The sequence below is a fragment of the Tupaia chinensis genome, unplaced genomic scaffold, assembly GCF_000334495.1.
Source record: "Tupaia chinensis unplaced genomic scaffold, TupChi_1.0 Scaffold000178_1, whole genome shotgun sequence".
Classification (NCBI taxonomy): domain Eukaryota; kingdom Metazoa; phylum Chordata; class Mammalia; order Scandentia; family Tupaiidae; genus Tupaia; species Tupaia belangeri.
In genome coordinates, this window is record NW_006159653.1 from 1,717,973 (window position 1) to 1,731,412 (window position 13,440).

Consider the following 13,440-nt stretch of genomic DNA (forward strand, 5'->3'; position numbering starts at 1 on the left):
GGGTGCACCCACCTGACTAACACAGTGCACTACAGCCCAGAACGCCTGGGCTCGTCTCCTCGCCTCAACCTCTCCAGTAGCTGGGACCGCACACGTGCCCCACCATGCCCAGCACTGCCAGGATTTGAATGCAGTTCTATGTATTTTCAAAGTGCTCTTTTTTGTTTGCTTGTTTTGTAGGTTTATTTCCTCCTTTCATGAGAGACAGAGACAGAGAGATGGCATCCCCAACAGGGTCTGCACTCTACAAGCTACCTCCATCTCAGTCATCACAGATCATATTCCTGCCATGTGCTAGAAGCTTCTGGAACGTGAGCGCAGGACCTTACGTGTGGGTCTAGGTGCATTATCCCTTGCCACTCCACAGCCCTGCAAGGTCCTTGTTCTTTCTATAACACCACACCGTACCATCAGAGGGATATTGGGGTGAGTAGATGTTTCAGCTAAAAGTAAAGTTCCTTAAAATCCCATTAAATATTCAGCTATCAAATATAATCAAAATTGCCCCAGTGGCCCCATTATGCATCTACAGAAAGATAAATGATTATAATAAAATAGGAGTTGATGCAAGTTGAAATCTGAAATAAAGTTACTCAGTATGACTATCATATCTATATGCTTCAGGTAACACACTGAATCCTCTTGTTACGCTCTTTACGTACATTTTTTTCTGATAAAATTGTTAAGAATAAACTGTGTGCTATCTCATTTTGACTCCTTCAGTGTGGTTAACACAAACAGAGAAATGATATAGTAAAAATGGCTTAGTAATCAGTGCTGGGCCAAGCAGGTAGTACAGTGGTTAAAGCACTGGATCCCACACGGCCAACCACGATGCGCGTCCTGGACCTGGACCTGGTAGCATGAAACTCACTCTGGGTGTGTGTGTGCGCTTGCCTTAAGCTCAAGAGGAGACTGAAGGAGAAGGGATTGTGGCATGGCCATCCCCATGGGGAGTGATTTTTCACTTTCTCTTTCTCTGGTGAGCACATGTGTCATATGGCAGAAACTTAAAAAAAAAAAAAATTGCTAACTTACCACACTCACCAACCGTGAAGCTGCCAGAAAGTGACTTGATGTACTCCTCACTGCCCCAGGATGTCGCATTTACAAAATACATTGGTGAATCGCGAATGGTGAAACTGAAAGTATACCTTTCTGATCCAAGATCTAAGGAAAAACAAATGCTTTTATTTTCTAATGAAAGTTTTATTTCAACTTTGAACAAATGATTATTTGATCAAGTGATTGAGTAATGATTTTTCTTTTTATTTCCCAGGTAGAATCCTGCCATGTGAAAATCCTCCTGCCTCGGCCTCCTAAGCAGCTGGGACCACTGGCACAGGATCTACCAGTGTATCACCACAGCTGAGTTTGTTGATTATTGTTATAAGAAAATATTCAAACACATGCTACAAAATTATTCTGTTGCTGTTGTTGGTAGAGGGAGTGTGTGCTTGCCAGAGAAACAGAAAGAGAGAAAGAGAGAAAAGAGAAAGCAACCACCGGGGGAACTGTCCCATCACAACTCCTTCTCCTCCATTTCTCCTTCCTTGTGGAATTTTGGGCACATATTCACATGTGCCTGGTGTGTTTCCCAAACAGGTGGGTCTGAGACCTGGAACTGCAGGATCAGTCACGTGGGATCCGTGGGATCCGGCTGCCTTAACCACCAGGCTAGGAAGCAAGCCTCAAGGAGTGGTTTCAGGTTACATTCTCTTACTAAGTTAGGCTTTTATGAACTTCACAGTGAAGGGGCAACAAGCTGCCTGCACAGGCAGCTCTACTACTGGCCCTCTGGCTCCTGTCCCCAGCTGTCTGTGTATGTAGAGGGAATAACATGTAAACTGAGCCATCCAGATACTAGCTTAGATTCTCCTGTCTTATTATTGTTTTAACCTAACTCAAAATTTGTTTCTAAATAGTTATTGGAAGAAAAATTATGCTACTAAATGAACACCACTAGGGGTCAGCAAGTACTGTTTTTCCAAAATGGCCTTCCTAATTAAAAAATTATAGAACCTAGGGACCAGCAGATGGCGTAATGGCTATGTCGCTGGACTCTCATGTAGTCAACCACGGTTCGAGTCCTGGACCCAGCAGCTTAAACTCACGCTGGACACGTGTATGTGCATGTCCAAAATCCTGAGAGAAGAATGGAGGAGAAGGGATTGTGGTGTGGCCATGCCCCCAGGGGGTGATTTCTCACTTTCTGTCTCTCTGTCTCCCTCTGTCTTTCTGGCAAAAGTGCACACGCCCTATAGCAAAAACCTATCCAAAAAAAAAAATTATAGAACCTATGGGAACCAGCAGTTAGTGTAATGGCTATGTCACTGGACTCCCACGTAGTCGACCGCGGTTCGCGTCCTGGACCCGGTGGCTTAAAACTCATGCTGGGCGCGTGTGCGTGCGTGCCCAAGATCCCGAGAGGAGAATGGAGGAGAAGGGATTGCGGCGTGACCATCCCCCAGGGGGGTGATTTCTCGCTTTCTATCTCTATGTCTCTCTCTGTCTGTCTGGCGAGCGCACGCGCTCTATAGCGAAAACCTCTCAAAAAAAAATTATAGAACCTAAAATACATTTGAAAATTGTAGGTATATTTTTAACTGTTTAGTGTCTACCTCTGGGGAGAGGACTAGGGTGGGAAGAGTTGGGGAGGGTTGAAAGGGAAATGTCACTTTTCAACTCTAAGACCTTTTATATGACTTAAAGTTTTAATAATATAATAAGACATTATATATGTGATGTTTATTTTATTATCATTATTTTTCAATTTGACCAGAGAGAGACAGACTGAGAGAGGAGTGAGAAAGTAAGCCACCAAGTCGAACTGTGGCAGGCCATGTGGGAGTCCAGCACCTTTAACCGCAATGCCACCTGCTGACCCCACATTCGCAATGTTTTAGAAGCAAGCATTCCTGGGCCAGCAGGTGACCTGGCAGCTTGCTTTCTCCCTCTCCCTTTCTCTCTCTGTCTCTGTCTCCCTGGTCAAATTAAATAATAATAATAAATGGAATTGAATAAATAAACAATTATTTAAAAAAATAAAAATAAAAGTAAACATTTCTTGGGACCAGCAGATGGCATAATGGTTATGTTATGTCACTGGACTTCCCTGGACTCCACATGGATCCCACATAGATGACTGTACAATTTGATTCTGAACCTGGAAGCTTGAAAGACATGCTAGATGTGTGTGTATGCCCAAAGTCCCAAGAGGAGAATGAAGAGTTTGAAGCGTGACCACACTCCCAGTGGGTGATTTCTCACTTTCTCTCTCTCTGTCTCTCCAGCAAGCACATGCACCCTATAGCAGAACTCAAAAAAAAAAAAAAAAAAAAAGCATTCCTTTTCCAAAAAAGGAACATTATAGATATCATTATAAAATGAAGTCAAACATTTTGACTGTTCCCCCTACCCTCATAATCGGGTAAAAAACTGCATTTGTTACAATTTTAGTAAATTATTTTAAAGGTTATTTTATTTAATTTTATTCAACATCATTTTTCAATTTGACCAGAGAATGAGAAAGCAAGCCGCCAGGTCCAGGATTAAAACTGCAGTAGACTGGGACCAGCAGTTAGCGTAATGGCTATGTTGCTGGACTCCCATGTAGTCAACCGTAGTTCGCGTCCTGGACCTGGTGGCTTAAAATTCATGCTGGGCGCGCGTGCATGCGTGCCCAAGATCCCGAGAGGAGAACAGAGGAGAGGGGATTGTGGCATGGCCATCCCCCCTGGGGGGTGATACACTCTATAGCAAAAAAAAAAAAAAAAAAAAAAAAAAAAAAAAAAAAACACCCCACAAAAAAAAAAAAAAAAAAAACCCGCAGTAAGCTATGTGGGAGTCCAGCTCCTTAGCCACCACACCACCTACCATCCCCTTTAGCAAATATTTTAATAATTACTTTCTATAAAAAGAATGATTTTATTTAACTTTATTTATTTAATCAGAGAGAGAGAGGGAAAGTGAAAAAGTAAGCCACGTCTGGGACTCGAACCATGGCTGACCATGTGGGAGTCCAGCATCCTAAACCACACCACCTGCTAGCCCACTTTTTTTGTAGAGGGATTTTTGCTATAGGGTGCACGTGCTCCAGATAGAGAGAGACAGAGAGACAGAAAGTGAGAAGTCAGTCCCCAGGGGAGGTGGCCACACCGCAATCCCTTCTCCATTCTCCTCCTGGGATCTTGGGCACACACAGACATGTGTCTGGTGTGAGTCTGAAGCCACTGGGTCCGGGACTCTGACCACAGTCAGACATGTGGGAGTCCAGTGACGTAACCACTAACCACTATGCCATCTGCTGGTCCCTCTCTCCCATTTCTTTCTTTCTCAGGTGAGCACATATGCCATATGGCAAAAAGCCTTTAAAAAAAGGAATATAAATATCAAGTAAGATGAAAATAAAGACGCTTGTCAATATACTGTGAGTAAAAGTATCACAGCTGTTAATTACTCAGGTGATTTTAGCAAAATTAATGTATATTTTTCTGCCAAAAGGACTGGCTGGCTGCTTAGAGCTCTTACTCACTTATACTGTAACCTATAAATTAATAAAAGAAATTTGCTAGATGGTACACGCACTCATGAGAGAGGGAGAGAGAGAGAGAAAGTGAAAACGCACCCCCTATGGGGATGGTCATGCCACAATCTCTTCTCTTCCATTCCTCCTTTCAGGACTTTAGGCGTGTATGCACAAGCACTTGGAGTGTTTTTAAGTCACAGGTCTGGGACTTGAACCCACAGTCAGTCGTGTGGGATAACCACCTCGTCACCAGCTGGCCCACTGTAACCTTTAATAAAAAGCATCAACACCTTTAAATATAACAGTAGTGAATTGCTCATTTTGACATTCTATATTTTACATTTCATGTCAACTATGAAAGTTTAGTGGTGATTTTTAAAATCCAATTTTAGTCTTAAATATTTTCATTTTCCTAAAACCCTTGCATAGTTCCAGTAATTCAGTAAGAGCCACTAGAGCCAAAGTTAACTGTTTTTTCCACACATTGAGGATGATTTTCCCACTGGACTACCTGGTTGTTTGAGTAAACACAGACAGGCCTGCCACACTTTTCTCTCCTCGGATACGACTCTATCATGACACCTCCTCGCTCAAAACCCGTCATCCTGATCACTTCTGTATCTTGTGAGATTTACACGTGCTGTCACTTCTGTATCTTGTGAGATTTACACGTGCTGTCACTTTGTATGCTGAAAGTGACAGTTAACATGGAGTTCTTACTACAGGCCACACATGAACTAACCTTTACACATCTGTACTCATTTAACGCTCATAGCAGTTTCATTTATCCCCATTTTATAGATACTGGACAGATCTTAGATCAAGCAGTAACTACAAAAGCCCAAGTCAAGCTAGCCCTAAGGCTATGCTCTTAGACACTGTGACATCTGAAATCATGAAGTTACAGGAAACCGTAACTTCCACATTTACCTTTATATTCCACGGGGCCATACACAGCGCAGGTACTAAATAAACACATTTGAGACGAGTTAATTAGATGAGCAAGTTAACTAGCTATGTTGGCACTGTATAACCAAAATCTTTTTTTTCTTTTTTTTTTGGAGAGATTTTCACTGTAGGGTGCGTGCGCTCGCCAGACAGACAGAGAGAGACATAGAGACAGAAAGCGAGAAATCACCCCCCAGGGGGGATGGTCACGCGCAATCCCTTCTGCTCCATTCTCCTCTCGGGATCTTGGGCACGCACACACACGCGCCCGGCGTGAGTTTTAAGCCACCGGGTCCGGGACACGAACCGCGGTCGACTACGTGGGAGTCCAGCGACATAGCCATTACGCTAACTGCTGAATAACCAAAATCTTTAAAACAACATTGGGAAACATGAAATAAAATCATTAAAAGTGATTATGGGGACCAGCAGTTAGCGTAATGGCTATGTCGCTGGACTCCCATGTAGTCGACCGCAGTTTGAGTCCCGAACCCGGTGGCTTAGAACCCACACCAGGCACGTGCGTGTGCATGCATGCCCAAGATCCCAAGAGGAGAATGGAGGGGAAGGGATTGCGGTGTGGCCACCCCCCATGGGGGGTGATTTCTCGCTTTCTGTCTCTCTGTCCCTCTCTGTCTGTCTGGCAAGCGCACGCGCCCTATAGCAAAAACCTCTCAAAAAAAAAAAAAAACATAAAAGTGATTATGGATCCACCCATGGTGGCACAAAGTGCTAAGACGCTGTGCTCTGCAGACTGGGACCAAGTGGGAGAGCCAGGTTTGATTTCTAGTCCAACCTAAATACACAAGGTGGCATGCGACATCATTGTGACCCCAGTGATTCAGGGGAGATCAGGCAGGACAACCGCAAGCTTGAGACTGACCTGAGCAACACCGTAACACCTTGTCTAAAAGAGCCAGGAATGGTGCCAATCTCGTGGTCCCAGCTACTCAGAGGCTGGTGCAGGAGGCTGAGACAGGTGAAGTGTGACAAAGCAAGAGGCTGTCTTTAAAAGAAATTTATTTTAATGTCCCTTTACATAAGGTCTTGAATTGAGTACTTGACCATACAATAGAGAACATGGCTATTGCTCGTAAGAAGTTAAACAGACATGGAAAATTTAATCACTTAAATATACTTTGTTGTACTCATAAGCCACAGTTGAGAGAAAATAAAGCAAAGAGTTAAACAGAACTCAGCTTTTTCTGTCTGGAAAGCCTTTGACATCTGTTTTCCCGATAACTATACCAATTATTTTCTGAAACACAAAAGGTTATGGAAGACCAGTATTAAACACAGATGGAGATGGTAAGTCGAATTTCATGAACTCGTTCTATTTTACTAGCTCTAATAAACATTTTTCACCAGGAACCATTTCAATGTATTTTTTGCAGACATCTGAGAGAACTTCATAAACAGTCAATTCCACAAGGAATAGTACAAAGTAATGAGAAAGCTGACCTGATAGAATCATTTGACACTCTGTATGTTCCCACTTTATTTTCAGTCACTAGATGGAGCACAGTGACTGCTCTGTGCTATCAATTCTTACCAAATTCATCCACAGCACATGTATAATACAATCCCATTTGCCATGGTCTTCAGAGCTATCTTCATACAGGGGTTTCCAACAACCCACATAAAGTTGCTGAGCTTCTAAATCTAAACATGCTGGATGATAATAAAACTTAGACTGTAACAAAACTTGAATATTGCTGCTAATAAATCTAAATTCTAAATCCTTAGATCTTAAAGATCTTAGATCTAGATCTGAGAAATATTAAATCTCCTTAAAATTTTTAATGTTCTCTTTAGTGACTACGAAAGAAAAATTAAATGTTGAAAATGTGCTTTAAGAAACAAAAATAACTGGCCCGTGTGTGGTAGTTCAAGTGGGTGGGCACCACTACACAGTGGCTGAGGTCACAGAGAAGACATGGTTTGGTTCCAGTCTGAGACTACAGGCCAGGAGCCCCACAGCATGTGTCTGAGGTTCTAGCCCAAACTAGGAAACGAGTAGGAGAGTTGCAATGTGGCAAGACATTGTCAAAATGCATATCTCTCCCTCTCTCATAAAGAAATATAAATAAGGAACCAGCAGATGGCATAATGGTTATGTTGCTGGACTCCCGCATGGCCGACTGCCATTCAAGTCCTGGAGGCTTGAAACTCATGCTGGGCATTATGTGTGTGCATGCCCAAAATCCCAAGAGGAGAATGGAGGAGAAGGGATTGCAGCGTGACCATCTCCTCTGCGAGGTGATTTCTAACTTTCTCTCGATCTCTGTGTCTCCAGTGAGCACAAACACCCTATAGCAAAAATCTCTCTAAATAATAAATAAATGAGTAGAAACAACTATCTTTTCCTGAAAGTAAAAACTTAAACTTATATGACTAATTCTAGCAACAGGGTTTGTTTTTGTTTTTAATTGCCAGTGGGCATGTACACTGAAGAGTGAAAAAGATAAAGCACCCCAGTGGGGTCCGGTCACGACACAATCCCTTTGCCTCCGCTTCTCCACACTGTCAGGATCTGGGGCACAGGACATGCTCCAGTGTGTCTCTCAAGCTCTGGGGCCAGAATTTGGAGGACGGTTGGCCACACTGGCTATGTGCAATCTGGCTATCTACGTACAGCACTTAACCATAACATACTATGGGGCTGGCCTCCAAGCAACAGATCTTAACTTCAATTTGTTACATAAATTTAATTATTTAAATTTTCTACAGGGAGCATGTGCTCACAGAAGAGAGAGAGAAAGTGAGAAAGCATCTAATCCAGAGGGATGGCCACACCGTAACCCCTTCCCTTTCAGTCGCCTTTCAGGATCTGAGGCCCGCACACATGCGCATGCACACATGCATACGTACCAGAGTGTTTTTCAGAACGTCAGGTCTGGGACTAAACTGTGAAGTCAGCCATGTGGGACCTAGCACCTCAACCACCACACCATCTGCTGGCATACCTCATCATTGCGAAAGTACACCTCTAGGAGCCTTAGGTCCTTAAGGTAGTACAATGACAAGCATGTAAGACTATCTCCTGGGTAATCTGATTAGACATTTGCTACTGCTCAACAAAAAATCATTTAAGTTTACAATATTAAATTTGCATATATATTAAATTAGTCACTTTATCAAACATTTCATTGAAATACAAACAACTCTAATTTTTAACAATTACTAGTCAAATCTACAATCATCTCTCCTACTTTATAAAAAAAGATTAATTTTCATTTAGCCACTATACACACAAAGAAGTTTAAGGATATTGGGGATCAGCAGGTGGTGTGGTGGTTAAGGTACTGGACACTCCCACATGGCTGACCATGGTTCGAGTCCCAGACCTGGCGGCTTGCTTTCTCACATTCCCTCTCTCTGGTCAAATTAAAATAAATGGATGAATAAATAAAATTAAATAATTAAAAAGAAGTTTAAGAATATTTAATATCTAACAATTATACAAATGCAGTGAGTATATACTTGCCCATTAAACAAGCATATGTTGAATGAATAATTTTGACATAATATCATCACATAAAGTAACTTTCATTAGAAAACAATCAAAACACCATACCATTGAAACCTACCAGATTAGCCATGTTTGGATATAGATCTGAAAGTGCAGTAAAGGTCTTTGATGGAAAAGAGTTTGCCATTTTTATCTGCATTTTAGAAAAAAAAATTGAGATTTACAAATTAAATAGCTGAAATAAACCATAGAAATTCCAAGTTTTAAAAAAAATAAGCACTGGGAACCAGCAGTTAGCATAATGGCTATGTCGCTGGACTCCCATGTAGTTGACCGCAGTTAGTGTCCCGGGCCCAGTGGCTTAAAAAAATTCACACCAGGCGCATGTGCGTGCATGCCCAAGATCCCGAGAGGAGAATGGAGAAGGGATTGTGGCGTGACCATCCCCTTTGGGGGGTGATTTCTCGCTTTCTGTCTCTATGTCTCTGTCTGGTGAGCGCATGCGCCCTACAGCGAAAACCTCTCCAAAAAAAATAAATAAATAAGCACTGAATGTTTTAATTATTTTTTAAAGAATTCATTTATTTATTTATTTATTTATTTATTTATTTATAATTTTGTCCAGAGAGGGACAGAGTGACAGAGAAAGAGGGGGAAAGTGAGAAAGCAAGCCACCAGGTCTGGGACGCTAACCATGGTTGGCCATGTGGGAGTCCAGTGCCCTTAACCACCATGCCACCTGCAGGCCCTATATTTTATTCATTCTTTGGAAAAAATTTTTTTGAGAGGTTTTTGCTGTAGGGTGCGTGCGCTCGCCAGAAAGACAGAGACAGAGAGACAGAAAGTGAGAAATCGCCCCCAGGGGGGATGGCCACGCCACAATCCCTTCTCTTCTCCTCTCGGAATCTTGGGCACACATGCACACACACCCTGCGAGTTTAAGCCACTGGGTCCAGGACTCGAACCACGGTTGACTACGTGAGAGTCCAGAGACATAGCCATTATGCCATCTGCTTGTGCCTCTTTGGAAAATTTTTAACAGTGATTGACTTGACCTATAGAAAACATGTTCAAAATGTCTTTATAATTTTAAGTGATGTAGCTAGTTTTGATTTTCAACTTTCACTTTCTTTTTTTGTTCCGTTAGTTTTTGCCAGAGGACACACACATTTGAGAGAGAGAGAGAGAAAGGAGGAAAACAAAAAAGCACCCTTTTGGAAATGGTCATGCCACAGTCCCTTCTCCCTCCTTTCATGATTTTGGACATGCCTCCACATGCCTGGTATGTTTCTCAAGCCACCAGGAATTGAACTGTGGTGGGCCAGGTAGGATCCAGCCACTTTAACATCACCCCCACAGGCTGGTCCTCAACTTTCGCTTTCTAAAACCATGCACAATAATTTTTTTAAAGCCAGAGGGCATGCACAAGACAGATAGACAGCCTTCAACAGGGACTGATCATGCTATAATCCTTTTCCTCCAATTCTCCGACCCTGGGCACAAGATCCTAGGTACATGTTCAGATACCCAGGATATTTTTCAATCCACAGGGACCAGGACTCAAACCCTGGTCAGCCATGTGGGATTTTGCTTCCTCTGCACACTTAACTGCTGCATTACAGAGCAGGTACCAAGTTAGTGACTTTGGGGCACCGTATAAATATTTTTTTGAGAGGTTTTTGCTATAACAAATGTACCCTCGCTAGAAAGATAGAGACAGAGACACAGAAAGCGAGAAATCACCCCCTCAGGGGGGATGGCCACGCCGCAATCCCTCCTTCTTCATTTTCCTCTCGGGATCTCGGGCACGCACGCATACACACATGGTGTGAGTTTAAGCCACCAGGTCCTGGACTTGAACTGCAGTCGACTATGTGGGAGTCCAGCGACATAGCCATTACACTTACTGCTGGTCCCTGTAAATTTAGAGTTTCAGATGAGAGATGATTCAACAGGACATTAAATAATTAGTTACTTAAATATTTGTAGCATCAAGCCCACTTGAAGAAAATACAGCAAAACTATTGTAAATATCTCAAATAATGCATTTGGTGACACTGTGTGTGAGAAGAGGTAGTGATTTTTTTTTTCTTTTTTGGAGAGGTTTTTGCTACAGGGTGCGTGCGCTCACCAGACAGAGGGAGAGACAAAAAGCGAGAAATCACCCCCCAGTGGGGATGGCCACACCACAATCCCTTCTCCTCCGTTCTCCCCTCAGCATCTGGGGTACGCACACATAGGCGCCTGGCGTGAGTTTTAAGCCACCAGGTCCGGGACGCGAACCGCAGTGGATGACATGGGAGTCCAGCGACATAGCCATTACACTAACTGCTGGTCCCGAGGTAGTGATTTTAAACATAACTTTAGCTGGTAAGTTCCATGAGAGCATAGCTAGTGTCTTACAGTGTCTTACATATTGTTATGTGTGTTTTCACTACTACTCTGCAGTAGAAAACACTCAGTAAATATAAAATGGTGTTCCTGCAATATCATTAAGAGATTTTATTGTAGAAAAAGTAGTAAGCTACACCAAACTAACAGACTGACTGACTTCACTCTCTTACTCTCCGAATGCCTTCCTCCACAGACTCAAGGATATACCCCGTGACATGTGAGTGTCAGGGAGCCTGTGGAGTCAGTCAAATATGATTTTGAACTGCAGCACCACTAGTTTGTAGTCACGTGTTTTGGTACTACTGAACTTTAATTTCCTCATCCTTGACATTTTTTTTTTTGAAAGATTTTTGCTCTAGGGCTTATGTGCTCCCCAGAGTGACAGAAAGCAAGCTCCTTTCTCCTCCATCCTCCTCTCAGGTCTTGGGCACGCACACGTGTCTGGCATGAGTTTCAAACCCCTGGGTCCAGGACTCAACTGCAATCAACTCTGTGGGAGTCCAGCGACTACCATCATGCCATCTTCTGGTCCCAACTCATTCTTAAAATTCGAATATCTACCTTGCCATGAGAACTAGAAAGAAGGTACACAGGTGCCTGGATGTTCAGGGCTCATGGCAAACAACAATGCTTTTCAGCATTGCCCAGTGCAGCAGCTTTAAGAGACAGAGAGACAGGAAGCGAGAAGTCACCCCCCAGGGGATGGCCACACCGCAATCCCTTCCCCTCCATTCTCCTCTTGGGATCTTGGGCATCCACGCACATGCGCCGGGCTTGAGTTTAAGCCGCCGGTCTGGGACGTGAACCGTGGTCAACTATGTGGGAGTCCAGCGACATAGCCATTACGCTAACTGCTGGTCCCACATCCAACGCTTCTTAGTGTCATAAGAAATAGTACTCATGCCGGGCGCGTGTGCGTGTGTGCCCAAGATCCGAGAGGAGAATGGAGGAGAAGGGATTGCGGCATGGCCGTCCTCCCTGAGGGGTGATTTCTCACTGTGTCTGTCTGTCTAGCGCCAGCGTATGCGCCCTATAGCGAAAACCTCTAAAAAAATAAATAAATGATAGAAAAAAAAATTTAAATAGCAAGATAAGTTCCTTTGTAGCTCTTTAAAATCGTACATAGTTTTTAAAATAATTATAAATCATCTCTAAGAAAAATACTTATATAGTTTCATACTGACTTCTTGTAATTCTGGAGTTGAGAGAACTTTTTAAAAATAAAAGTGTATCATTGTTGGGGCTGGCAGGTGGCATGGTGGTTAAGGGTGCTGGATTTCCACATGGCCAACCGTGGTTAGAGTCCCAGACCTGGCAGCTTGTTTTTTTCATTCTCTCTCTCTGTCCTTCCCTGGTCACATTAAAATAAATAGGTAAAGTCAAATAAAATAATTATTTCCAAAAAAAGTATAGCATTGTCTTCCAGGAAGAAAATATGCTTTAAAGAAGGAAACATTGAAGCCAGCCCCATAGTGCAGTGGTTAGGTGGTGTGCAGTGGGAGCCAGATCCCACACGACTGCGGTTTGAATCCTGGGCCTGCCCTGGTGACCTGGTACATGTCGGGTGTGTGTGCATGCATGCCCCAAATCCTGACAGGAAGAAAGAATGGAGGAAAAGAGATTGTGATGTGATCATGCCCCACCGAGGGGTGCTTCCTGTCTTTCTCTGGAGAGTACCTGTGCTCTCTGGCTGTAAAAATACAAAAATAAAATCCTCTGAGCCCCTTCCCCCACCCCTCCGCCCGCCCTCCAAGCTCTACCCGCCCTGGAGGGGGACAGGCCAAACCCCGGCTCAGGGTCCTGACGGGACAAGGGGGGCCCTGATGGGGCTCCTGAGGGGCGGTCTGACGTGGGGGGGCCAGGACCCTGACTGGGGTGGGGGTCCTGACGGGGACTCGGAGTCCTGAGGGGCCAAGGACCCTGACATTGGGCGGGGCCCTGACAGTCCAAAAGGGTGACAGGCCCTGGGCCCCTGGCACTCCCCTCGCCTACTCTCGGGGACCAGACTCGCGCGGCCACCACGCGGGCTCCCCCGACAGCAGACGCCGCCGTCCAGGACCCTCAACCCCATCACCGAGGCTACAGCCAGCGCGGCCGC

The 13,440-nt window shown here is 43.9% G+C and overlaps 1 protein-coding gene across 4 annotated transcripts in view; it reads right to left on the reverse strand.

Moving 5' to 3' along the window:
* Window positions 1–9,162, reverse strand: part of MEIOB (meiosis specific with OB-fold) — a 35,063-nt gene extending 25,901 nt beyond the window's left edge. For 3 of the 4 annotated variants that reach the window (XM_027770980.1, XM_014587028.2, XM_027770979.1), the window contains exons 1-3: window positions 9,067–9,162; window positions 6,677–6,734; window positions 1,039–1,170 (exon numbers count right to left, since the gene is read on the reverse strand). In XM_027770980.1, coding sequence (XP_027626781.1) covers window positions 1,039–1,170; window positions 6,677–6,734; window positions 9,067–9,147 — 271 coding nt within the window. In that variant the 5' untranslated portion in view covers window positions 9,148–9,162. The remainder of the gene's footprint in view (window positions 1–1,038; window positions 1,171–6,676; window positions 6,735–9,066) is intronic. The other variant, XM_027770981.1, reaches the window with a different exon arrangement.
* Window positions 9,163–13,440: the final 4,278 nt, after the last annotated feature.